The 26,478-nt window shown below is 40.8% G+C and overlaps 3 protein-coding genes across 8 annotated transcripts; 1 reads left to right on the forward strand and 2 right to left on the reverse strand.

Moving 5' to 3' along the window:
* Nucleotides 1-2,458: 2,458 nt before the first annotated feature.
* Nucleotides 2,459-10,791, reverse strand: metap1d (methionyl aminopeptidase type 1D (mitochondrial)). 2 transcript variants are annotated; one of them, XM_025007217.2, is made up of 11 exons: nucleotides 10,596-10,791; nucleotides 7,532-7,683; nucleotides 6,224-6,381; nucleotides 5,033-5,182; nucleotides 4,804-4,952; nucleotides 4,437-4,479; nucleotides 4,172-4,335; nucleotides 3,979-4,076; nucleotides 3,403-3,450; nucleotides 3,232-3,310; nucleotides 2,459-2,617 (listed from the first exon to the last, which is right to left on the reverse strand). In XM_025007217.2, exons 2-11 carry the CDS (start codon nucleotides 7,581-7,583, stop codon nucleotides 2,533-2,535), a joined length of 1,026 nt encoding a protein of 341 aa, XP_024862985.1. In that variant the 5' UTR covers nucleotides 7,584-7,683; nucleotides 10,596-10,791; the 3' UTR covers nucleotides 2,459-2,532. The 2 variants fall into 2 exon arrangements, with proteins under 2 accessions (XP_024862985.1, XP_024862986.1); XM_025007218.2 differs by lacking the exons at nucleotides 6,224-6,381; nucleotides 7,532-7,683; nucleotides 10,596-10,791 and adding an exon at nucleotides 5,687-6,213.
* LOC108239493 (calcium-binding mitochondrial carrier protein Aralar1) lies at nucleotides 10,210-19,000 on the forward strand. 2 transcript variants are annotated; one of them, XM_017422225.3, is made up of 18 exons: nucleotides 10,210-10,317; nucleotides 10,944-10,997; nucleotides 12,170-12,315; nucleotides 12,731-12,846; nucleotides 13,310-13,449; nucleotides 13,586-13,732; nucleotides 13,922-14,060; nucleotides 14,161-14,254; nucleotides 14,393-14,477; nucleotides 14,661-14,742; nucleotides 14,823-14,981; nucleotides 15,266-15,318; nucleotides 15,573-15,653; nucleotides 16,110-16,250; nucleotides 16,431-16,569; nucleotides 16,704-16,862; nucleotides 16,966-17,056; nucleotides 18,014-19,000. In XM_017422225.3, the coding sequence occupies exons 1-18, from the start codon at nucleotides 10,306-10,308 to the stop codon at nucleotides 18,225-18,227; spliced, it is 2,052 nt and encodes a 683-aa protein (XP_017277714.1). In that variant the 5' UTR covers nucleotides 10,210-10,305; the 3' UTR covers nucleotides 18,228-19,000. The 2 variants fall into 2 exon arrangements, with proteins under 2 accessions (XP_017277714.1, XP_017277715.1); XM_017422226.3 differs by lacking the exon at nucleotides 10,210-10,317 and adding an exon at nucleotides 10,358-10,434.
* LOC108239494 (dynein, cytoplasmic 1, intermediate chain 2a-like) lies at nucleotides 18,614-25,813 on the reverse strand. 4 transcript variants are annotated; one of them, XM_017422228.3, is made up of 17 exons: nucleotides 25,659-25,813; nucleotides 24,320-24,428; nucleotides 24,110-24,236; nucleotides 23,557-23,641; nucleotides 23,105-23,167; nucleotides 22,781-22,908; nucleotides 22,608-22,697; nucleotides 22,358-22,520; nucleotides 22,156-22,255; nucleotides 21,851-21,976; nucleotides 21,619-21,765; nucleotides 21,408-21,521; nucleotides 21,176-21,309; nucleotides 20,856-21,000; nucleotides 20,606-20,746; nucleotides 20,324-20,449; nucleotides 18,614-20,234 (listed from the first exon to the last, which is right to left on the reverse strand). In XM_017422228.3, the coding sequence occupies exons 1-17, from the start codon at nucleotides 25,778-25,780 to the stop codon at nucleotides 20,133-20,135; spliced, it is 2,022 nt and encodes a 673-aa protein (XP_017277717.2). In that variant the 5' UTR covers nucleotides 25,781-25,813; the 3' UTR covers nucleotides 18,614-20,132. The 4 variants fall into 4 exon arrangements, with proteins under 4 accessions (XP_017277717.2, XP_017277716.2, XP_017277719.2 ...); XM_017422227.3 differs by having other exon boundaries at nucleotides 23,557-23,692; XM_017422230.3 differs by lacking the exon at nucleotides 23,105-23,167.
* Nucleotides 25,814-26,478: the final 665 nt, after the last annotated feature.

Raw genomic sequence — 26,478 nt, forward strand, 5'->3', positions numbered from 1 at the left:
ATTGTTTTTATGCCAGAGTTTTAAACTAATATCATCTTATTCTGAAAAGGGACGGAGTTGTAGACGTTTTAGTCAAACCATTCGTTTTGTGTTCGCACTTGGAATGTGTTCTGTGAATGACTCTCAGCTACTACCACATCTAGTTTTAGCTTACATTAAAGTCCAGTTTGTGTAAGGAATGATGCTCAGCCACTACCACACCAAATGTTACCTCAATATCTGTAAAACTGTTTCAGTTGTAGCCTTGTTTGTTTTGGCCAAGTTTGCTTATCTGTGGCGGCCATCTTGAATGGGGTTGACTCCAAAAGTTAATGAGTTGTAGATGTGCATAAAATGATTATTTCTTAGAGTTTCAATGAAGTTCGTCCGCTGGTTCATTAGATATTTTTCTAACATTACAGACAAATGAACACACACTTTCTTGCCACTTTCACAGGGTGGAGCAGCAGATTCCCCACTCAGAAAAATCAAGCCAAGCAAGAAAAATACCATATTAGGCTGATCATCCTGCACGAGAGTGGTAAAATACAATTCTAAATCAACATGGTTTAGGAGGATTTTAGTGAATCCAGTAAAGAAGGAAAAGAGAAACTTCTAAATGCTACAAACCAAACTCAAATATAAACTACATGAAACGTTCTGGTAAGAGATCCATTTCAAAATGTGTACCGTAAATACATTGGTAAAGAAAAAAGTGTTAAATGCTGATGAGAGTTCTTTGTGTCAGAAACACTGCCTCTCAGAGAAAGAGCAGAGCGAATGTTGAAGAATGAGTCCTGACACGCAGAAAAAAGAATGAAAGGCAGCGAAGAACACTCAGACCTCGAGCCCAAATCACTCCCTGTTCCTCTGAAAACACCCTCCTCTTCCTCACTTCTCCCTTTCACAGCACCTGAGCCCTCGGATTTTGTTGGGGGGGTTTTCAGACTCTGTCTCAGTCATTTCCTCAGTCATTTTCAGCTGCCTGATCATAAAAAATGTCTCCGTGATCTTTGGTCTGATTCACGGTGAGCCTTCAGGTTTACACACCCTGCGCCTGAAATTAAATGGAAGCCTGTAACTGAGAACTAATTAAGAACTACGGAGTGAAGGATTTTAGATTGCCTGGGGGGGTAATATGAATTTGTCATCAACCAGATAACACATTTTACTTGAATCATTTCCTGGATAAACATGAGCAGAATTCAGTTCAGCTGATCCACCTTTATTTGCCTAATCCTTGCTGCTTCGCCCACAAACTGTTGCTGGCATGAACACACACACACACACACACAAGTAAGAGAACATTGGCAGGAAATGAAAACACACCCTCCACTGGGCTGGAATCACATTTTTTCCCCTCCTGTTTATTATTTATTTATTTTTACTGCATTAAGTTAAATTTAAAAAAAAAACACCTACATGAACATTATCCATATTCAAACTCTTTATTCAACAGTTATTCACGAGCGTAAACATTGCGGTGTAAACTTTTAACTGTGTCTAAATGATTGCAGAAGCCTTGCACGAACTTGTTCTTTTATTGCATCCATGTGTAGATAAGACTCAGTGGAGGGGAACCTTTGAAAACGGGGTTGAAATGCTTGGAATTTTGCTCCTCAGCACATTTTCAACCCCTTCCTTTGGTTTTTTCTCCCCCATATAACTGATAAAATGTGATTTAAGGTATTGTACGGAGCAAATGTAGACACCGTTGATGCCAAAAAGAAAACACCTCTCTGAACAGTTAAGATCAGCCATGACACATAAATGGTGCCATCTGGTTTCGATTAATGCCACTATGATGACTGGAATCTCAGACGATCGGCTCGCTCATATCAAGATGTTAAATGTATTCGTGCCGATTTGCTACGAGAAACAAATCTTGGAATTTCAAACCGGGAGCAGAGCTGCTTCCCATTAGGAGTGACTCCGAACTGGGAGTGAGGCCTGTGCTGCCATCTTCTGATTACATTTAGAATATCCGGCGTCACGTTTTACAAGAGATCTTTGGGTCTGTGTGGGCGATAAAATACTTTGTTTTTCAGGACAAAAAAAAGAGGTTTAAAATGTCTGTTTTTTATGAATAATTTTAAATAAACTGAAAGCTGAAACTGTTTCTAGAGAAAGAGGTTTTCGGGAAATCTAAAGTTAATATCCTGAAATGAAGGGACAAATGTTTTAGAAATCTTTCAATCGTTTTGAGAAAAATCAGAGCAAATGTCAATTAAATATCTAATTAGTGAAACACTCTGCCGGGTAATGAATACTTTAAAACAAATCTGAACCCTCCAAAATGATAAGTATTCTAGGAAATATATCAGAACAAATTAAGTTTTCTGATTTTATTATAATACTCAACATCTGCTTGGTGCCAAGTTCAGTTTTTCTTTTTAAAAGATAAAGTTTATTTGTAAAAAAATAAAATAAAATTCAAAGGTGAGACCTTTGTGTTGCGGATGCTTAATGATCAGTCCAGTTTGTAGCACAACAGGGTTTTATTATCACAAATAATCGCTTGCAGAGCCTTAATTAGTCAGGAGGTAGTTTCTGTCACAGATCGTCCTCTTCTGGGAGTTTGGTGAGAATCTTCACCCCATCTGCCGTGATCACCACCGTGTGTTCAAACTGAGCAGACCTGCGCGACAGAACATCCACTAGTTAGATTTTAGGATTAAATCAAAACCCGAGCAGGTTTAAAAAAGCCGCTTTAGTCTTTAAAGTGACAAACACTGGTGTTTATTTTCCCTCTCGCCTTCTCAGATGTTACAGCTACAACCTCACATCTGAAAAAGGCTGAACAATTTGGAAAATGGAAATAAAAACTATTTGTAAAGTTCATAAACCTGTATTTTATTCACAATGGAACATAGTAAACATATAAAATGTTTTAACTAAGAATTTTCCCCTCTTTTTTTCTCTTTTTTTCCAAAAAAAGGATAATTTTGAATTTTATGACAGCAACACATCCCATAAAAGTTGGGACAGGGGCAGCAAAAGGTTGTAAAAGTAAGTGGTACAAATTAGAAACAGCTGCAGGAGCATTTTGTAATGAATTACACGTCATGAAACAGAAAATATCCAGCAAAGAAAAACCCAGGAGTGTTGAACAGCTAGAATGTGACATTTCCTCCAAAACCTCCAGCAGCTGCGCTCCTCAGTTCCTAAATGTTTATAGACTCACATATAGCATTCAGTTTTCATTTCCATTTTCCACACCGTCCCAACTTGATCAGAACAATCCCCAGGTACCTTTTATTGTCGACTGACACTGCGGTCCATTTGTCCTTCAGGATTTTAAACTCCGTAGATCCCTCCATCACTATGGGCTCTAACAGCATGAGATTAAAAGACATCATCAGCCGTAATGCGCTTGTCCCAAACCTCTTTATGTGCACATAAAAGCTGCAGAGAGTAACTTACCTATTGTAAAAGCCATCCCTTCATCCATGGTGATGTTGTTGTCATTTGCTGAAAATAAAAAGTTTAATAAAATCAAACCCTTATATGGAAAAAGTATTTTGTGTTGCATTTTGTGCAACTTCAATCTTGTGTACAAAACCAGGAGCTCTTAAGTGAAACTTGATGCAAAAAACAGGGTTTTTTTAATAGTCTTGTGTAAAAAATTTACAATTGATCAAAATGCTAAAGGCATCCATTAAAGCCTCTTTTGATGCTGCCTTTTTTCAAATGAAATCACAATAAAATCCAATATCAGCTTCCAGCAGAGAGCCTTTATGTTACGTTTTTATTGTTGCCACCAGAACGTGAACGTTCTGAACTTGTTTTCTGTGTAATTTAGCAGACAGGTCTTGAGTAAAACGAAGGTGCTTCATGTTGCATCCTTTGGTTGTGAGTAACGATACAACTCTCAAACACGTGCATTTGAAAGTGTGTTTTAGAACAAAAAGCCCCACAGACATGTTCTTACACGAGTCTCTGTGTCCTACACTCTGACACAGGAATGTACCACACCCTTAGACTTCAGAGGCAACTTACCGTGGTGCCAGATCTCAGGGTGGCAGTGAAAGTAGGAGCCTATCCCATGTCCAATAAAATAGGGACACACTTGAAAACTGCTGGCTTGGGCTATTTCACTATAAGCAGCACAGAAGAGGATTGTGACAGGAAACAGTCCTGTGTTATAGTAGTATCTAGTTATTTGTCATGTGTATTCATTGCACATAAATACCTGATCGTATTTCCAATGACGCAGAGCTGGGCGCCTGGTTTGCAGACAGCGATGGCCTCATCTCTGCAGCGCCTCGCCGTCTCCACCAGACGCTGCCCAACTTCGTCCACCTGACCGATCAAGAAGGTTTCTGAGGTGTCGCCGTGGTAACCGTCCAAATACACCTATCATGATCAGGCTGGAGTGAGCAATGGGCAGTGTTTAAGTGACATTTAAAGTAATGCTCATACGTTTTTTTTTTAAAGGCATCAAAATATAAACTCACAGTGACGTCAACGTTGATGATATCACCATCTTCAAGTTTCCGACTTCAGATCAGCGACGTATCAAAAGACAAGTGTGGGATGCAGAGAATACAGCTTTGAAACAGCTTAAAGCTTTTACTTTATTACATTTAAGATCAACATAACAGCTTACAACTTATAAATGTAAGAGCAGAAAACTATATTGTTTTATAGTTGGTTTTAAAAAAAAATTAAAAACTGAATTTATTTATATGTTGAATCATTTGTACATAATTCTTACTTCTTGGTCAAATCTTATTTTAAAAAAGGCTCTTTTAGACAAGAATTAGATTTAACAGTTTTGGTAATGCGAGTCCAAACGCAGTGACCAAATCCCCAGATGTTTACCTGTCAGGTATGCCATGACACACCACGTTATTTACAGATGTGCACACTGACTTGGGGAAGCCCCCGTATCCGAGAGGGGAGGGGTAGGCATTGTGCTTGATTGTCTCCTGATGCACAATGAAGTCGATTTCCTCCGTGGTCATCCCGACCTGAATAACAGGAGAGAGCTGTTGTGTTGGCTTTGATGTCACAGAAACAGAAGGGAGACTCGCCGTGACTCTGCTCCTACTTTCAGACTGCGCCCGGCTAACAGCAGCACGCGTCTGGCTAGCTGACACGCTCTGGCGAGGCCTTCAACCTGCTCCAGGGTTTTGATCTCGATGTAGTCCGGCCACTCCGGAACCATTCCAGAACCAACGTAGTCCGGCTGCACAATGTGCTTGAATCAGGGAAGGGACGAGAGCACGTGATATTATTGGCAGGACACGATTCTGTTATACAAGATCATTAAACTGGACTGAAATAATATTTTATTATTAACCTTATAATTGAATTCAAATTACTGTAGAAGTAATTATTTAAAAAGTGAATGAATGAACAAATCTTGTTGGGAAAACAGATGAAAAAAAACTGAAGAATGAAAGAATAAAATTCCCAGAAACTGTTGTGCATTCGTTGAGGTATCGTGTTAAAACCTTGACAACCACTGAGCTGCAGATGTCATTTTGGGGACTAACAGAGAAACTCCCTCAACGGAGAACAAAGACAAGAGACTCACTGGCCACATTATAACACTCCCAGACTACATGTTCAGAATTACAACATATGTTGCTGTTGTTGTTTTTTCTTTTGTTTGCTTGGGATTTTTTTTGCTTCCTAATTCACTTTACATTATGGTCACTGCAGCACTCACAATCAACATGAACAATAGAAAAACCCTTACCCCACTGATGGAACTCACACAAAGACCTTTAGTAATCCACTAATCAACATTTTTTCTAAGAACAGCCTTTATTCATTGTCAATAGTTTTAAATTACCTGCCAGCTGTGCCTCGTTCTGACTCAGATTTGTTCTGGTTTTTTTCTCAGCAAGAAAAGGTCTAACTTATAACTACGCCAGGCATGAAAATGGCCTTTTAATGTAAAAGATAAAACAGGAGTGATGAATGAATACAAATTCTTTACTGATTGTTAAGGCTGTTTGTGTTGTCATTATGCCCTCGTTTGCAAAGAGATGTTTAAGCTTCAACCAGCGATAGTTGGGATCACAATTCTATTCTGTTCATTTTTGGGTTAACAGTTAAAAAATTTGGACACTATTATCCTAAACCACCTGTGAATCCAATCTTGATCCACCCTTAATGTGCTAACACTTGTACTTGGAGCTGTATGCTTCAAATTATTTAACACAGAAGGAATGTTGAAACCAAATATGAGCAGTTCCTAATTTTGCGTCTCATGTTCTGTGTTGAAGCGTACCTTGGGCACAGCACCGGCGGGCCGAACAGCAGCTGGACGAACCACATTGTGTGAATTTCTCCACTTTCTCCAGAAGAAGCAGCGACGTTGCTCACATACAAGAGCTGAGGGACCGCAGCTTCTCAGACACGAAACTCTCTGCAGGAAACTGCCCAGTCCTGGAAACAAGGCACACATTTTAATAATAAAAGGCTCACAAATTTTACTACGAATACAGAGTTTCCNAACATTTAGATTACTGGAGCTTACTCTCATCAGTACTATCTTCACTCACTTGTGTTAACTTTCTTTTGTATATTGAAAAAGACTTAATGACTCATAATCCATACAACATTCAACTGTTTACATCATTCAGATAAATATACTAAAACAGCCCCAAGAGGCTTCAGAAAATAAATATATGTAAGATTTATAGTTTCATAAGAGTAGAGGAGAGCAAAACAGAAATTCTGTGGTTTAAGCACCAACTTTCAACCTGCTCAAAACAAATAAGTTATAAACCTATAAACTTCACTTTAGACCGGCTTTGTGTAGCCCATACAAACAAAATGACAAAGGAGGCATTTTGTTCACAGAAACAATCCTAGAGTTTAGCTTTAGCAAAGTTAGCAGGATGCCCAATTATTCTTATTTAAGATACATGCAATTATATTACTAAAGGAAATAAACTACATAATACTTTTTGTCAATAAAATTTAGCAAGAGCCTAGGAGTCATTCCATATGTGACTGATAAAAAAATAACATATACAACTATAAATGCAGATTTAGTATATTTGAATCAGATCCCTCAATCTTCATAAGTTCTTTTTTTTATCCTACTTTAGTGCAAAGCATTAATTTGTATTGAACCTGATTAAATCAGAGAATACTCTAGCTTCAGATGATTTTCTGGCTAAAATCCCACCAAAGTAAAACATATAACTGTAATACTGTAGAGTAATATTTTAGAAAGGTATGCTTTGCAGCAAATCGCAGCAATTTCTCCATTATCATTATTATTTTCAGCATATCATATTTTTCATATTATTGTATTTACTATGACTTACGGCTAATAAACGACACAATTAATATGTGAAGCTTCATTTTGAATTGGGAAAGCTGTCTTTTCTGGACTCACCAATCACTCTAACGTTTTGCAAGTTATGCTAACAAGCTAGCAAAACATTACATATTTTTAGGAGTGCTTTATCTTGCAGCGTATTTGGTCAATAAATTATTCAGGTTTTTTGTTACACAAACGATCGTCAGTATGCACTCATAATTGTTGCCTGACTGACAATAAACAAAAAAAACCTTAATTTCGTACCTGTTCTGGCTGCATACCCTCCACAGCACCGAGCCGCTGCAGCCGCCGCCATTAATGTTTTTGTTATGGTCACGTGACGCAGGAATCTGTGGTCACGTGATGTGGGCGCTTCACCTTCTCGACCTGAGTCGTATTCAGACGGCGTGACAGTCCTGTTTATTACAAATAAAACAATTTAATATTGTGTCAATTCTGTTCCGATGTGCCAAATTCAACAGAATTCCAAAGTCAAAGAACATATTCAGAAGTACAAACCTTAATGTTTCTTATAAAGTGTTAAAAATCTATATAATGTGCTACAATAATGGAAAGAAAATGTAATGTCAGTCTATTTCAAGTTTAGATACAAGTTAAAGAAATAATTTTTATTGACAAAAAAGCGGAAAATAGATTGCAATGTGATAATGGACACATTTTGATAGCAGTACCTTCAATTTACCCCCTTAAGTACTTATTTATTTATAGTAAAAAAAAGAGGATAATCTACACAAAGTACCTCTAAATATAAGCACATAAACAGCATCTAAATCAAGTTTAGTATATGGATTTAAAATTGTTTTCACAGAAACAATTTGTTTAATTAGAGGTTTTTCATTTGTGATAGTAGTTCAAATACTGGATGCAATATATTTAAGATATTCATATTTAATAAATTATTATTTGCCCTCAGAGATGTCTGTCTTTAAAGTGAGGGAAGGAAACCAGAAAAAAAAAAACATTAAGAGATTAAAAAAAATATTCACATAAGAAGACAAGAGCCTGTTTACCAGGTGTGTAAGTGTGTGTAGTAATGTGCACTTTACTGTTATTTTCAAGTCTGAAAACAAAACACAAGTTTACAAAACGAACATGATACCAACTGTAATGCACTAATATGAGAATTTTGTTTATATCCATTTTATAGAGGTGTAGAGCTGCCAGGAAATGTGGAAATACTTTTGATTTCTTTGCAACTTTTTCTAAGGAAAAATAAAAAATACTAAAATCTCTAAGTCAGTAACTCCTATTTAAAGAGCTTTTATTAGAACTTCAACCTTTTTGTAAACTACTCTGGGGTGGGTTTCATAAGCTTGTTTATTTGTGCTGATCTGTCTGTTGAAACATGTCAGAACCTGCTGTGATCCTAATATCATGTTTTATACATAAACATCCCAGACACAAACCTGTAAGAACAGCTACATGTGAATCTACTGATAAAGAGTTAATAATGAACTATTTATACTGTAAACAAGCGTTAAAACGCTGTGATAACACTCTATGATTATTGTCCATACCTTAAATATGCTAAAATAGGAAAACTCCTATTTTAGCAGACGACTTTCCCTCTATTTTTAGGCAAAGTTACACACTATCTTAGGTCAGGCAGTGAAAATACTGTAGTAGGTCATAGCCATATCAGTGTAAACAAATACTGCTGATAGCATTTATGGGCGCCTAACCAAGGTCAGTGAGATAAACTGTTATTCACTGAACCAACAAATGATTAAAAAAACTAAAGTAAAAAAAAAAAAAGATCCATTCAGCAAAGAGCCTTTATTCAAATGAAGTTACAATTTGCTAAGGGGCTGAGAGTATCCTTATGCTGACCTGGGACACTTCATCGTGTGAAATGGTTTTAGGTCTTGAATCCAAACAGCAGTTTTCAGACTAAGGGATGAAACCACCTGAGCTGCCTACTCTGAAACCAGGACGGAGAATTACCATTTAAATTAAAAACAAAGACACACACAGGTCTTTCCACATAAGACTTGTCATGGAGAAAATATGTCAGGCAATAACTCGTAAAGAATAAGTGGGATCTGTTTCATCATATCAGTAAGAAATAATGAGAAAAGTAGCAAAATCCTAGCATCAAGAGTGATAACAGAAAAAAGGTCTGGAAGTAATACTAACAGGAAATTAAATCCTTGTAGAAGTTATAGCAATATATAATAATTGGTACTAGAGCAGCAGCATTTTGTGTGAAAATGCAATGTGGGAGCTGACTTTGCTGAAAAAGCAGAAACTGACTTAAAGCAAAACACTAGCTAAAGACCAAGAGTAGAAAAATGCTGGTTTTATAGCTAAAAGTACCAAAAGCCTAGCAAAAAGATATAAGTAGCAAATAGTTAGGTGTGACAAAATGCTAACCAAAAGCTAAAATGTTTTTAAAAATAGCTAAAAGTATCAAAAGGCTAGCTAAAAGCAGCAAAGAACTAGCTAAAAGTAGCAGAACAGTAGCTAAAAGCCACAAGCAATGACTTATATACTAAGTCATTGGCCACAAGTAGCTAAAGGCTAGCTAAAAGCTAAAACATAAGGAGACAAAAGTAGAGCCGCATGTTGAAGCATTTTTCAATAGCAACAATGTGTTTGAAGGAACTGTAATCCCTTGGGGGAATATTTGTAAATAAAGTAGAATATTTATAAAGTATAAAAGTAATAGCTCCCATCTGCTGAATGAGCTGAACGTTTAGCTTTGTGAACGGCTGAAACAGGTAGGAGGAACAGCCAGCAGGTTGGTATTAATCCGCAGCCGAATATGATGCAAGATTCCTCACATCTGTTTCAGTTTTTACTCGACTCCCGCCGCAGTTTAGAGCCACGGGTTACTAAACGCTGAACACAGCTCCTCCGTCGAAGCTAAACTTTCTCCACTTTACAGACTCGGAGCGCTGTTCAGGTCCCACCCCACTCCGCACAGACGTGAGACGGGATTGACTGAACCCAGATTTGAGGTGCGTCCGCGTCGCGTCCTCCTCCTGCTCGCCCACTGCGCGTGACGTCACACCAGCATGGCGGTCAAGGTGACTTGGGCATCGCTCTCGTAGCGACTTTCAAACCTCTGCGTTGCCGCGCGTGCATGTATTCCGCTGGTAACCTCGTGTAGGAGTCACTGAAGCTAGAATGACCGGTCCTGTCCGGTAAGGGTGTCTCGGATGCGGAGCGCTCTGCCGCGGTAGCATCACTGAGCTAACTGCCGCCCGGGCTGGCCTTGATGGGACATCCACAACCTCGGAGTTAGCTAGACCCTACTAAACATGTCAGACTGCTAGCACAGCGGCGACGAAGTTGCCTCATTTACCTTGTCTAATTACATTGTTTTTGCGACAGACGTGCTTTTTGTTCGTCCTTCTGTTTCTCTTCGCATCGATGTAAAAGCTTATTCCAGCGGTTGTTTCCTTGCTAGCCTGCTACCGGGGTTTGTGTTTTGACTTGTCGGTCGGTGAAATGTTCATTTAGCTGCAGCATTTCTGCTGCGTCGATAGTCGTGAGTCGTTCCTGTGGTTTTCGCGTCCTTCCTTTTTCATTTGAACCCTCGCTGAAGCAGCTTGTTTGTCTCGTCTTTTCCTGAAAGCACCACCTCCTGTAAAGCTTCATTTTTATGACCAGCTTGTTTGTCAAAAAGAGTCAGCGTGTTTTTGTTTTTTAGGTGCAATCTACCAAACGGGGAGACCCAAGTGAGCTAAAAGCAATTTTCCAAAAGGTAAAGTTTACACACACACTCTCCCATAATCAACATTAGATATAGGTGATTATTTATTGATCAAAGGTATTATTAGTTGGACACATTCACAACTTATTCTGCAATGTAAACATTATTTATAGCTTATATTTACTAATATGGTCAAAAAAAGAGTCATCAGTAGAGTATTAGTATGTTAAAAATTGTAAGAAATGTGTAATATTTTATTGTGTCAGTGCATAGCTCAAAGCCTTAATTGCTAGCTCAATGACGAGCCCCAGGCTTTTATTGTGAAAGTCCAGGGCTCTGGTTTCCAGCCCCCTGATGGGAGCAGACAACATTTAAAGAAACCGACTAAAACCAGCTGCACGCCACAGTTACATTGTTGACCTGCTCTGTGTGGGATTATCACGAGTTGTAATAGGAGACTGCGGCGACAGTAGCCTCTGTTTACCTTTGTCCGTGTGATTGCCTTCGGTGTGATGAGTGACGAGCCACCCCAGCCCGTGATTGACTCGGGTCAGCTGTTTGAGCCACGCTGACATTCGCAGGTCAGACGGCTGACCTGAGCCTGGGCCCTGAAAACATCGGTGCACGTGTGCCGGCACATAGGCTGCAGGTGTGGGCTGGTATGATTCGATCAGGCTGTAAGAATTAAATTGGATTTTTAAGAGAAGAATCGTCACGTTTTAAGTATCATGTCCATTAATAGGTAGATGATTTTGTGAACTACTAACCTAATTAGTTAATTGATTCTTGGTTGTAACCCACATTTGTCCTAATAAGACAATCAAGTTGATAATTAAAAGTGAAAATTATAAGAAAAAATGAGATATGAATCCCTGTTATCTTATTTTCTGTGCACTTCTACAGTTTACCGTTTATTAATGTCATGCTCCGGAGTTTTGCCTCGAACCAGAGGCCACACACCACTGGTTATTACACTTTAAGGGATTAAAACCAAGCTAATGTAAAGACTGGATTAACTCTTGTTTATGTAACTGGTTCGGCTGACTTGCAGCAAGAGATTAAAGCGTTTTATTTTTATGAACTTAATGCATCTATTTTTTTTATTTTTTCCTGGAAAAGTTACTTTAATAGAACAGAATAGTCAGATATGCAGTTAGGATAGTAGAAATTAGGGCTGTAAAGTTGAATCCATGGGGATTTTCTTTTGTCTCCACCTCCCTCAGTATGCCAGCATAGTGGAGAAGGATGGAGAGAGGTTCATGACCCCAGCAGACTTTCTCCAGAACTATCTGGGACTGCAGACACAGCTTCACCACAACCCCAAAACCGTCCAGCTCATCGCTGCCGTAGCTGACACCACAAAGGACGGGTTTGTACTGACGCAATCACCACACACACACACACACACACACACACACACACACACACACACACAGACACACACACACGGTAATCAACTTATTGAGCCATTTCAGATCAGTAGTCTTTATTATAGCTACTTAAAGATAAGATAGCACTCGTGCTGCCATACAGAGTCTGTGTGTTTAAAAATGACTTGTTTTAATTAATATTATTTCATGTAAGGTTATTTTCTGTCTGATGTTTCATTTTTTTAAAGCTTTTACAAGAGTGTAGAGCCTGCTTATGCAAGTGGTGATTAATTGTGAAATTTGCCCCCAAGGACACAAAAAGTGCTTTGTTTGTGACCTAATCTTTGTGTTATTATAATGTTTTTATGTTCTCCCTGATGAGTTAAATGATCGGTCCTTTTGTTCTACCTGCAGGCTGATCTCCTTCCAGGAGTTTCTTGCATTTGAATCAGTCTTGTGTGCGCCCGACGCCCTCTTCATCGTCGCCTTTCAGCTGTTTGACAAGACTGGGACTGGCACCGTCTCTTTCGGTATGAGACGGATTTTCGCTTTTGATTTTTGAGAGTGTTTTTTACCGTGCTTTCAGGCAAAACCTACAATAATTTAGGCAGAGAAATGATCAAACAGTGCGTCTGAATTTAGACTTTTTTTTAAAAAAAAATGTTGTGTTGTTCATCTAAAGGTTTTATTTTTCTAATTGGAAGACCTTTTGGGAACAATAGCTTTTTTATTTTTTTTTTGAGTCCTGATATGTAAAAGTTACAAATTGTGAGAGTGTTAACTTCTCTTTTTTTTGTGGGAAAATCCATTTCCAGTGTCACATTAACTAGATTAGTCACTGGCCTTAGTGAGCACACATAGGTGGACTTACGTAATCACTCTCGTGTCCCGTTTCTGTCTGCTTCCGTTCATCCGTCTGCCTTTCTGCGCGCGACACAAAGTCGTATGTACGTTCTGACACTGAGACGTTCCCTGTTTGTGTCTGTGCTCCAGAGAATGTGCGTGACATCTTCAGCCAGACCACGGTGCACCACCACATTCCCTTCAACTGGGACTGTGAGTTCATCCGTCTGCACTTTGGAAACGACCGCAAGAAACAGCTCAGCTACCTTGAGTTCACTCAGTTCCTGCAGGTACGACAGATACACCCTGTCTCCCTCTGTTTATTATTCACTTTGTCGCCATTTCTGTCTCGCGTAATGTGACATATTTCCAGCTATTTTTAAACTTAAACTTGAGGCGCTGTGGGTTTTTTTTGTTTTTTTTTAGGAGCTGCAGTTGGAGCATGCACGCCAGGCGTTTGCCCAGAAGGATAAGGAGAAGAATGGTGTCATCTCTGCGCTGGACTTCAGTGACATCATGGCCACAATCAGACACCACATGCTCACACCATTTGTGGAGGAGAATCTCGTCTCGGTGAGTGTCTGTTTGTGAGCTTTGACCGTCTTTATTGTTCAAATCACCAAAACCGAAACACGGCGACGGCGACGATGACGATAAGACAATATTATTGATAATAAATAAAACTGTAATAAGGAGTTGTATATCATGTAATGTCACCTCGTCCTTGTTATAAAGACCTTCTGTGTGCTTTCTTTTTCTCAGGCGGCAGGGGGCAGCACCGCTCACATGGTCAGCTTCTCCTACTTCAACGCCTTCAACTCGCTCCTGAACAACATGGAGCTGATCCGTAAGATCTACAGCACGCTGGCTGGCACACGGAAGGACACGCTGGTGACCAAAGGTGCAGGCGTCGTGTCCGTTTAGGTTCATGTCAATCCTGTCGCATCTACCTGCGTGTTTCGTGCAGCGTTTCACTCCCGCCTCTGGATTTCTCTCCGCAGAGGAGTTTGTTCACGCCGCCAACAAGTTTGGTCAGATCACGCCAATGGAAATAGACATCTTGTACCAGTTATCGGGGCTGCACTCTCCCTCTGGGTAAAAACTCAACTCTCCACCTCATTCGGAGCCCGTGACTGAATCGGATTACCTCAAATCCTTTATCTGAATCAATAAAATGTGGAGTTTACTGTTATTTTAAATAAAAATGCTGACTTTCGCTTGTGTGCTTTTCAGACGTCTGAACCTTTCGGACATTGAAAGGATAGCTCCGTTGGAGGAGGGAAGTCTGCCCTACAACCTTGTTGAAGCCCAGAAACAGGTGGGCATTTACAGCAGGCACGACGAGTAAGATAAATAAATAATGATGGCTTTTTGCTGGGTGAGCAGAAGTGTGAGATTGTTCTGGCCTTGAAACTGGAATGAGAACTGCCTCCTGTTTATTGTTGCACCTCTGTCGGCGTTTACGGTAATGGTATCATCAAAATGTCCTGTTTTCCATCAGTCCCACGGTGAAACTTCCAGGCCCATTTGGCTCCAAGTTGCAGAGTCTGCCTACAGGTTCACCCTGGGCTCCATTGCTGGAGGTGAGTTATTGTGCAACCCCACCAGATTCTGACTTTTTACTTTGAATGCGTAGGATTTACCCCGACCTTGTTTTGTGCAGCGACCGGAGCGACGGCAGTGTATCCCATCGACTTGGTGAAGACCCGGATGCAGAATCAAAGGTCCACGGGATCGTTTGTTGGAGAGCTGATGTATAAGAACAGCTTTGATTGTGCAAAGAAGGTGCTCCGCTATGAGGGCTTCTCCGGCTTCTACAGAGGTAGGCTGAGTTTCTCCGTTGGTTCACATCACAGTTATTTTTTTTTGTGTTTATTTCATAGAATTTTTTTATTTTCTCATATCTTACCTAATAATATCTTTATTTAAGGCAGGTCGCAGCATTCAAACAATAAAACTCCAATTCTGTTTCTCTTGTTTCCCTCATTAATTGGGTTACTCTTTAATTTCACCTCTCATGCTCCTGTTTGTTCAATATTTGTGATGAAATGTTTTGTTTTTTGTTTTTTTTTCTTTCCCCGTTTCTTACTCTCTGCTATGATGCAGGCCTGGTCCCTCAGCTCATTGGTGTAGCACCTGAGAAGGCTATCAAACTCACGGTAAGCACCTCTGCTCATTCACACGAGTTATTCCGCTCTACTCAGTTTTCAGTTTGCGTCAAAAAAAATGTCCACGCCTAATTTCATCGCAATGCAGAATGCAAGCGGGAGCTATAAAATGCGTGACTAGATAAAAACCTGCTACTGTATTTTCCAACAGAGCATAAACAGTGTAACTGTAAAATTACTGGGTGCCATAAAAACTGTCCAAGCCATTTACTAACCTTATGCCTGCTTGTATTTGTCTCTCACAGGTGAATGACTTTGTAAGAGATAAGTTCACTCAGAAAGACGACTCGATTCCTTTACTTGCTGAGATTCTGGCCGGTGGCTGTGTGAGTACCAGGTCCCACACCAGTTCCTAACTGTGGCTGTCTATGAACGCAGCAGGAAAGGTCTAGAGGAGTAAATGTAAAGCTAATTAGTCACACGGGGCAGTTCTTCTTTTGTTTAAAGTAACATGAATACCAACCTGTGCATGAATTGTTTCTGTGTGCTGCATGGACCTCCACATAATATTACATAGATATATACAAATATAAGGTGCTTCTGAAGCTAAATACTTAATGTCCAGATCGACTTACTTATTTTTTTTGGTATAATGTGGCACACCCAGCCCAGCACATTGTTACCCTGCCAGGAAATGGCAAATGATTAACCTCTGTTCTGTTAAGTGAGCAGCCCTTCGCTGCAGATGTGTGACATGCTGGAGCAAATTTACTTTTTGTTGTTGTTTTTGTTCTTTAACTGAGTAAGTTCAATATTAAAGCCTAATCTTTGTAACATTCCAGGCTGGAGGCTCCCAGGTAATCTTTACCAACCCGTTGGAGATTGTGAAGATCCGCCTGCAGGTAGCAGGTGAGATCACCACGGGGCCTCGGGTCAGTGCGCTCAGCGTCGTCCGTGACCTCGGCTTCTTCGGCCTTTACAAGGTAACGTTCTTCTTAATGCACCACTGAGCTCCCGTCAAGGCTGCATGAGCGGCTTGTTCTAGTAAAGGCAGGAGAGCAAACAGCGCTCTCGCTCTGTGTGGGAACGGCCTCTGATTGATTGGTGCCCTCTCCCCCGTGTCACTGTTTTATTTGTTTGTCTGAATTAATGTTTTTGTCCAGGGTGCTAAAGCTTGCTTTCTAAGGGACATTCCCTTCTCAGCCATCTATTTCCCCGTGTATGCTCATATTAAAACTCAATTTGCCGATGACCAAGGCAGACTAGGACCTCTGCAGCTTCTTACTGCTGGAGCGATTGCAGGTAACATTAAAAAAAAAGCAGTTCTCAGTCATTACAAGAAATGCTGCTTAAGAGAAATACAGGATTATTTTACAATTATCACCTGATAGCCAAGCTGGTTGGAGTTAAATATTAATGACTTCACTGTTTCTCAGGTATCCCTGCGGCCTCCCTTGTTACACCTGCTGATGTCATCAAGACGCGTCTGCAAGTTGCAGCAAGAGCAGGACAGACGACTTACTCGGGAGTCATCGACTGCTTCAGAAAGATTTTGAGAGAGGAAGGCTTCAGTGCTCTGTGGAAAGGAGCTGGAGGTGTGTGTCTGTTCTTGTGAACACATCCATCCAATAAAGGTTTTTGTTTTTTTTTGGTTTAAGGAAGATTGAATCCTTAATAATCCCCGTTTGTTTTCTTCAGCTCGTATGTGCCGGTCCTCCCCTCAGTTTGGTGTGACTCTCGTGACCTATGAACTTCTGCAGAGATGGTTCTACATCGATTTTGGAGGACAGTAAGTTCTTCTGTTTTACATTAAAACGAGCAGCCTTTTTTTGTAGGTTTTACTTGAATCAGCAAAGCTAAAACCTTTAGACAGGTGGAGGAGGCACTGACTGGGTTTATACAGGGTGAACATCCCGTACAGATCGACCGTTCACTCATCTTAAAAAAACTGGCATAATCATAACCACTTTGGCATTTTGTTAAAATGTTTTTATAAACTGAAGTTGTGGTAAATTTGATTAACCAAATTTCTCTTGACTGACACATGCACGCGTGAGTAAAACTATAACAAAAGCTCCAATACTTGGAGCTTTTGTCAAAATCACTTTTTTTTTTTAAATTGTCCAAAGTAAACAGGTTGACAAAAGGAATAAAGTGCAAGAGTAAAAATATATATATTTTGTTCTGAAAAGGCGCAGGGTTTAAGATTCACTTGTTTAACAGGCTGCAGTCATGTTGGAAGAAAGTGCAACCACAGTAATCTGAAGGATTATTTTTACTGAAGCAAAACTAACCCAACATGTGGGACTTTTTAAAAATACCTCTCTGGCTGGCAGCGCTTCTCAGTGTTCTGCCAACATTTGTCTGTTTTAAAGAAATGAAGTTCTGGACACAAGTCCTTCGTTGGTTTAACACATTGGGAGTATTTTATTCTTTAGATAATCCATGTAGGCGGAATATTTGACTCATTAGAAAGTAACACATCTGCAAAAAACAGTTCTGAGCACCTACTTCAAATTATTCTTATTTTTAAATCTCTAAATAATCTCTGGTATGAATAACATCACTGGTGTTCTGATGGTTTGTAAGTTTAGTTGTATTTGTTTTTTTTAAAGTTGACTTAAGAAGTGATACTTGCTGCCGTTTCTCACCTCTTTAGTGTAGAACGGAGCGGTCCAGCTGTGGAACCGATCATAGAACATATTCTACAGAGTAAATATTAACTTCGCTTCTCTGCTTTCTGCAGTCGTCCAGCTGGATCTGAGCCGACACCCAAGTCTCGCATCTCAGAGCTCCCTCCCATCAACGCCGACCACGTCGGAGGCTACCGCCTGGCCGCAGCTACTTTTGCTGGCGTGGAGAATAAATTTGGCCTCCACCTTCCAAAGTTCAAGTCCTCGGGCGTGGTTTCAATTCACCACCTGGAGTCGGCCGCTGGCAGGCGAGCTCAGGCGCCATAAACGTCAACAGCTTCATATCACTTCTTCGACCACCAGGGGCCAGACACATAGATAAACACAAAGAAAGCACAGAGTTGATTCCTGACTTCACCCATTAGGGACCATTACTGTAGGGACGACAACCACCGGCCCGTTCCTCGCTCCAGAGTGAAGCTGTGCTCCAGCGGTCTCCGGCCAGCTGTTGGCGTGAAAGAGGCGGCCGCCACAAAGCACACGGCATCAGGAACGGAGCGCTGACTGTGTTGTATCTTCAGTGGCTGTGTGCTCCTGGGAACTCCATTTTTGTGTTTTTTTTCTTCTCTTGAGCATTTGTGTAAAACTGAATCCTTGGGCACTCCTCTTTATCATGAATAGATTGATTCTGTTTTTGTTTTTTTTGTCCGATCTTCAGTATGAGTAGGACTTCTCTTATTGGGCAGTGGGAATAGAAAAATACTTGATTGATTTGCACAGTGTGTGGGGCTCCCCTCACGGCAGCTCCTCTACCAGGAGGCTACATACTGTACATATTGTAAAACTGTACTGAGAAAATGTTACGAGACGAAGCTCCTGCACCATCATGACGACGATGACGATGATGATTATGTTATGGCAACACGGGGTCTTCAGTCCTGGTCTCTGAGAATCACTCTTACTGATGTACAGTACTTTTCATTTAAATGTTTTCTTGGTAAAACAAGAATCATGAGCAAAGAATTAAGTATAAATAAATAAATGTATCTTGATCTAGTCATTGTATTTTAATTAAATAACCCATATGGCTTTAATTTTAACCAGTATGTTTTGATTTCTTTAATTATTATTATTTCAATGGAAACCTTTAATTGTTGAACATACAGAAGTACAGTATAGTTGGTGTATGCAGAAAACATCCTTATGACATCAAATATAGCTGCTGGAGTCAATTTGGAGCTTATTTAACTTGAAGTGTTACAAGCTTGAGGTTGGATGTTGCATCGTGGAATGAATGGGGGGGGGAACTGGTTCAGGGTCTGGTGATGGTTTCTAACCTCAGCATTACAACTTGGGTCTCAAACTTCATATGTTTAACATTTCTCTTACAGAGAGCAAGGCGGAGAACTGTTCCTGCTCTTTGTTTTATACAAATACACAGTATGAAACGCTAACTGTGCTGTTCCAGAAAAAAAACAAAAAACATACTAGAGCCATTAAACTGAAGCCAAGTGATAGATTTCACGTTAAAAGTTTGTAGTGCCAATTTCAATTTCCAAACTGTACTATTCAAGTACTTAGTCCAAAGAAGCATATTTTTAAAAACAATACACAAAATATTTAAATAAGTGCAACCAAAATAATAAATATAGTTGTAATTAATATGTAAGAATGACACTCTGCTGTGCAGACCAGAATGTGGATATGTAAGCACATGAGCTGTCATTCAGTCCTGCTGAGGATACAACGATCAGCTTTTTCTTTTTTCCATCCAGTTACGGGAGTTTCCCAGCCATGCACAAGTGTCTAAAATATTGAAATGTAGAAACACTCAAACGGTAATAAAAAGGTGCAAGTACAAAGGTTTGCATATGTAAAAAACTATTAGTAGAGGCCTCAGGAGAAGAGCAGTTTCTGCTGAACATCACTTCCATCCTCTAATGTCCTAAAACTACCCACAGAAAGCTGCTGTTACACTTGACATTCACTGTCCCTACACGTGTATTCTAACCTCTTAAGACACATTTTCAAACCGATCTGACGCTGCCATTTCTGTTCATTCTAGCTCTGCACATCTCCTCAGGCCCAAGTTCTATTAGAAGGAAAAGCTGAAACCCGGGAGGAGGAGAGGGTGCATCTCCTCCGGCTGTGTTGTGTCGTGCTATAGGTGTGTGGTGTACGGGGGGTGGGGGTGGGGGAGGTTTTATTAGCTGTTAGTGAAGAGCTGCAGCGTCAGACGTTGGCCAGTTCCTCAGCCTCGTCTCTGTTCTCGTTGATCTCAGCCAGCGTCCTGACGAAGCGCGTCCACTCGTCTGCTTTGGGCACGCAGATTTGCTGTGGGAAGAGCCGAACAGCACGTTGTAGAGAGAACTCAAACAGGATTGATGAACAGAATGAATCATTGAAAGGGGCTGACATCTTACCTCCCCCACGTCGTACACCTGAACCTGACCCTCCGAGTCTCCGGTGGCAATCTCCTTTCCAGTGTGAGACCATCTCACACGGTTCAGTGCTGGAGACCCGTCCACACACACGCTGGCAGTAGGAACCTAAAATATACACGAGATTTACAAAGAAGCAGGAACTCTGTTGTGCTCTGACCCCACTGTAATCAAACTAGCAACTTTTGATTATATTCTTATTACAATTTGTCTCGTATTGAAGGGTAAACATTTATTTATATATATATGTGTGTGTGTACATACTTCAGTATCGTTGTTGAGGTTCCACAGGTCCAGGCGTCCGGATAGGTCCACGCATGCAAACAGAGCAGGATGTGTTGGAGACCACATCGCATCGTAGACGTAATCACAACTGTCCTCAAATGAGTACAAAGGTCGGGTGCTCTGCGGCCGCAAGAGAAGAAAAAAAGATTAGGTCATGAAGTTCAGGTAAGACAGAAGAAGTCAGGTCTGACTTAAAGGAAAGATGCATGTGACAGTGTGTGTGTCTCACCTTGGTGCTCCACAGTTTAACAGTCCAATCAAACGAAGATGAGATAAAGAGGTGAGAGAAATCAACAGGTCCCGCAGCACTGTGACAGCTCAGCCCGGTCACAGGACCATGGTGGCCTTCAAACATCTCGGTGATGCCTGCCTTACTGTAACACACACACACACACACACACGCACACACGCACACACACACAAGACAACTGTGATAACCACTTCTGCTCCCTTTAACATGGAATTCAGATTTTACCATCCAAATTCTGTGAAATCTGTCATTATTAGGACTTTCGATGTGTGTAAGAAATCATTTCCACCAACACTCACCTGCCATGGCGACAGGCAGTATAGACAGAGCCGTCCTCACTGCCCACCACAAAGTTGTTCACGTCACCCAGAGGAAATGCCATGGAGGTTACAGCCACAGCCTTGCTCTGTTTGAACACCAGCTCCAGACTGTCCTGTGGAGAAAAAAAAACCCAAAACAAGCAGCTTCAGACCAAACAGCAGATGTTTACAGCAGTACATCTGTTGTGATCTGTACGGGTGTGCAGCGTACCTGCGGCTGGGAGAGCATGTCGAGGCTCCAGGAGCACATCTTGCCATCAGTGGAAATGCTGATCAGGTTGTTGGCGTTTTGGGTTCCAACCACATTCACACAGTAGACGGGGTGCTGAGTGGAATGAAGCACAGTTAGAAATGCAACAAGTAACAACACGAGGTAAAAAAGTAACTCAGACATAAAGATGCAGAAAAAAAAACTGCATTACTGTGTGTGCAGCTGCAGACAGGGGAGTTCTCTGAACTGGAGTTCGCTTGTTGCTTCTGTTGTCCCAAAGGACTATTTGTCCAGAGTATGTCCCACCCACCACAAGGTTGGGGTGAAACTTTGCAAACCCAGCTGACATCACCTCTGACTGTAGAAAAGACGATAAACATCCTTAAATGTTCGTTTTCACACAGAACATTTCAGAGTTTCAAGGAAAGCCTTTTAATTGTTACCTGGCAATGGAAGATGTACTCAGGCGTAGCCTTCTTGTACTTCATGTTCCAGACCAGCGCCACGCCATCAGGCTCATGTGGCGCGTCCTCGTTGTTGTTGTACGAGGCCACCAACAACTCTGGATACTGAGATAAAACACAGGAGTCACGTTTAAATGGAGACAGGAACCATCTGAGGCTTTGGTTTTGGCGCATGCTTAAGGACACAGGATCCCTCAAACACTTTAGGGTCAACGCGCAGGTAAATGTAACAGCTGAACCCCTACTGCAGGTGCTGTGTTGAGACATGCATGAACTCAGCCCACCTGAGGCGACCAGTCCAGACAGGTCACCACTCTGTTTTTAGTCCAGCGCTCATCTGCAAACTGCCTGTTCAGAACCAGCTTTGCACCCGCCTGCAAGTCACTGAGGACAGAAAATAAAAGAATTATTCAGCTTATCCATTTGATTAGAGTTTGGTGTCTATACTCAGCCCCTATACTTTTTTTTTCTTGCCATGTGCCTCACCCCTCCTTATCCTCTAGATCTCTCCCACTGTAGTCGAAGCAGACGTCCACCTGCTCAGACAGAGCTCGCTCCACGATTCTGCTGCCGCGCTCAAAAAACGACAAGAACTCATCGGAATGCAGGACCTGTAGCTTCTCTTCTTCTGTCAGCTCCTTGGGAGTGTCTGGATAGAAAAACAACAGTTCAAAAAATAGCCTACCTACAGACAAAACATTTAGTAATTTAATGTGTTTCAGTGTTTTGTCCTCACCATCTTCCTGTTTTTCACCATGTTCATCTTTGTCCTCCTGGGTGTCCTCTGTTGGTGGGGGAGCACCTATCTCCTCATCCTCTTCTTCATCTGAAACACACAAAGGCAAATTACTTGGGATAAGCTTTGTTCAACCTAAAGAAATCTGTAAAAATGTGTTCATCTTTGTTCACCTGCTTTTTGATCAGTGTGTGACAATGCCTCTGTGTGGGTCTGTGTTTCTTTGGAGTAGGACACAGTTTCCCTCGGTACAAAGTCCACCTGGGTCAGTTTGGACATGCCAAGTCTCACCGCTCCACGTCTAAATATATGTATTCAAAATAAGAAGACAAACTTGCTGTATTGAACTGGACATCATGGTGAAATCTTCCACGTATGGACATAAATATAATGGTGCGCAGACATATCTGATGTACAGTACTAACACGTTTGGACACATCTAAGATGAAACCACAAAAAGTTGGAAGACAAGCTAAAGGAAAGAGGAGGAGCAGTACCCCATCAGCTCAGAGTCGGAGTGGAGTTGCAGAGTGGAGGGGTCGGGATCCCAATGCAAAGTCCTTATACAGCCAAACCATCAGATGGTGTTAGTAAAACAAAACCAAAAAACAAAAGCAGGACAGAAAAAAACACAAGACACACAACAAGAAAAAGGAGAAAACCAAACAGAAAAAAAACAGGCTAAAGATGAAGCACACAGAAGATGTTAAGGATGGTAAAAGAGAGTTAAAAAGACAGGAACAAGAACCGACGTTGTGTTATTTGAAAAAAAAAAAACATCAGCATGGCAGTGAAAAGGCAAAGAGACAGGTCAGAATTTAATAAAGTATAATTACCAAGTTAAAACACACAGTTTGCATGCAGGTACTTGACTAAACAACATAAAAAAAGATCTAAAACAACTAATTTTCTCCCTTTCTTATAGTCTCACACACTCATTCACACACACCTTGGTCCTGCGTTTCCATCCCCAGAATCCTGGCTTCCTGCATCGCTGCCCACTGATTTGTTGGAGGGAGACATGGGGGCAGGGACTAGGTAGTGAAACAGACACGTATCTTCTGTTACTACCCTCAGGGGCTGAGCTGTGAACACACACGTGTGTGCGTGTGTGTGTGTGTGTGGGTTTGGCAGTGCATGAGGCATGGTCAGTAAGTGAGAGAGCACAGTGAGTGAGACAGTGAATGTTCGAGGGAGGGAGGGAGAGGGGTACACAACAAGTGTGTGAATGAGTGAGTGAGTGAGTGAGTGGATGAGTTTTCATGCAGTAAGGACACACAAGGGGGGGGAGAGAAAAGAGAATGAACATAAATGGCAGGCAGGTTTTAGGTATCATGCACAGAACATGTAATACATGTAGATATTCTGCGTGTTGTGGGGAGTGATGAGAGTGACAACAAACTAGGCCAAAACGTTAGAAAGACTTCTGTAATGAGCAGAAAGTGATGGGATATTAGGTGGGGGGAGGTCAGAGTCGGAGTGTAAAAGCACTGTTCATTTACCGTGAGGTATATCTGGGGTGATGCCAACACTCTGCAGCAAAGCCTCCGCCTCCCTCCTCTTCCTCTCCAGATCAGAGTCTTCGCCGCCCATCGAGGAGCCTCCCTCAGCTCCGCGCTTTGAGTCTCCCTACAGAGCAGAGCGCACGTTCACCTTCAGCATCACACCGGCTCCCAAAACAACATACAGGAGCGGAGCCCAGGATCACTCACATCCTTCTTTTTTTTCTCTTCTTCTTTCCTCTTCTTCTCCTCTCGAATCTGGGCAATTCGTTGTTTCTTCCTCTCCAGCTCGGCCTTCAATTCGCTCTTATCAGACATGCTGCCGGGGGGGGCAAGACAGGTCAGCAGGGAAAGCTAAGCCAAAACCTCAACAAACAACATAACTCTCTGTTCTTACTTTCAGTCTTCTTATGGGTTTGTTTTAAACCAAGGTATACATTTTGTAAAAATAAACTACAAAATCTAATTTGGGAATGAAATTATTCTAAAGTTTTGTAGCAACATGAAGGAAAATAAATGAGCTGTAGTAGCAGGTAGGATCTGGATAACAAAATGTTTTCACTGCCTTCAGTGTTACACAGTTTTAGTTTTTGCAATCAGTACTATAAGGTAACAAGATACAATTTGTTCTGGTTTAATAAAAATAAAAATAAAAAAACTACTTGACGGCATTGCAGGCAATGGAATAAAATAGTTTTTTAAGGGAGAGTTGAGGGGTTTTAATCAATATATTACACTTTAAATGGAAAACAAATTGATCAGTTTTGTTTAAAACATGTAATGGACATGTCATAATGTCAAAACACCTAATTAAAAACTGCTTCCCACAAAAAGTATTAGTGAATCATTAGAAACTAGTTGCTCCTTTGTCTTATTTTGACTCTCTGAGGTACCCTGCTGTAGCCCTGAGCCTGTCACACTGGTAACATGTGAACAACAACCAGCTGTTCACAACAATGTTGTCTTTATCCAGTTTATGGATTTTACCAATACAGGGCTAACCCAGAATAACTGAGTGGTTATTTAAATGTACAAACAGAATGTAAGCAAACCATACAAGTCCTCTTACTGTTAAATCATCTCCAACTCGTTCTTATTATAGGTTTTATAAAGAGGTGACAGTACTTGAATTAACGGGATCGTGTTAAATAAATAACACAACAGCTTTCTGTCTAATGCTGCTGCTGATGAGATGCTCAGCTACACCCTTTCTCCGGCAAAACTGCAGAACAAACCGAGGCGCCCGTTTTCACCCCGTCCCTTTCAATTATTCGTCTGTTTGTCCTACATTTCAGCTTCACGGCGTTGTCCCTGCGGCCGAGGACAGGTTGGACATGTTTATTGGCGTCTGCCGGCAACACCTTTAGCATCCCGAAGGGTTAGCTAGCTGCGTTAGCGTGCTAATCTCCATGGCAGCCAGCCAGCGGGCCTGAGGTCGGAATTATAAGAGACTAACGGAGGAGACGAAATACACCGACGGCAAAGTTTACTGCCATTTTAAACTCAAATTAAAACAAACACAATTTTAAGCGGGCAAAGAACTCCGTACCTGATGTCAGAAGTGAGGCGAAAGCACAAACGAGACAAAAGAGTCCAGTTTTGTGGACGTTGACTCCCAGGACAAGATGATGGAGGAGCGGACTGATGATGCTGGAAGAGACAGTCGGGCATTTGACTACCGCCCCCTGCCGGTGGAAGTGCGCAAATGTTTAGCCTGAAGCATAAGTACATAACGTTTTTTATTTTTTTATGTAAAATGTTCACATTTATTGCTGCTTTTTGAAAGCCATTTTTGCTACCGTATTTTGAAAAGTGTATATAAGTATTTATTTGTTTATTTTCTCGCTGTTTATATTATATATTATGTAAAGTAAATGTTGATATTTGTAAATGGTGTTGCTATCTTGCCAGGTTTCTCTTGAAAAAGAGATTGTAGATCCAAACAGGTTGTCATCTGGTTAAATAAAAGTTACGAAGTAGCACAAATTACAAAAATCTGTCATAAATTATTTTTTATGATTTATTGTGCAATAAAACTCATTCTCTGTTGTAACAATCTAAATGAAATGAGGGGAAAGTATAGCCCACTGCATGGGCTTTCCTACTAAATACATTCTGTATGTAACCACAAAATTTACTTTAATGTTCTCAGAAATGTGAATTTTAATTATTAAAGCATGGAACAGCTGCTGTACTTTATTGTACATATTAAACTTCTTTCACAACTTATCTCAAGGGTTATCTATCATAGCTCACATTCCTCTAATCCTTGAGTGAAATTAGACTTTGTCTTTGTCATGCAAATTATTTTAAGAGTAAAACTGTTATTCTGCAAACTTGGGTTAACTTTCAGCCCTTGCCTTCAAGGT

This window comes from Kryptolebias marmoratus, linkage group LG20 (genome assembly GCF_001649575.2).
Source record: "Kryptolebias marmoratus isolate JLee-2015 linkage group LG20, ASM164957v2, whole genome shotgun sequence".
NCBI classification, from domain to species: domain Eukaryota; kingdom Metazoa; phylum Chordata; class Actinopteri; order Cyprinodontiformes; family Rivulidae; genus Kryptolebias; species Kryptolebias marmoratus.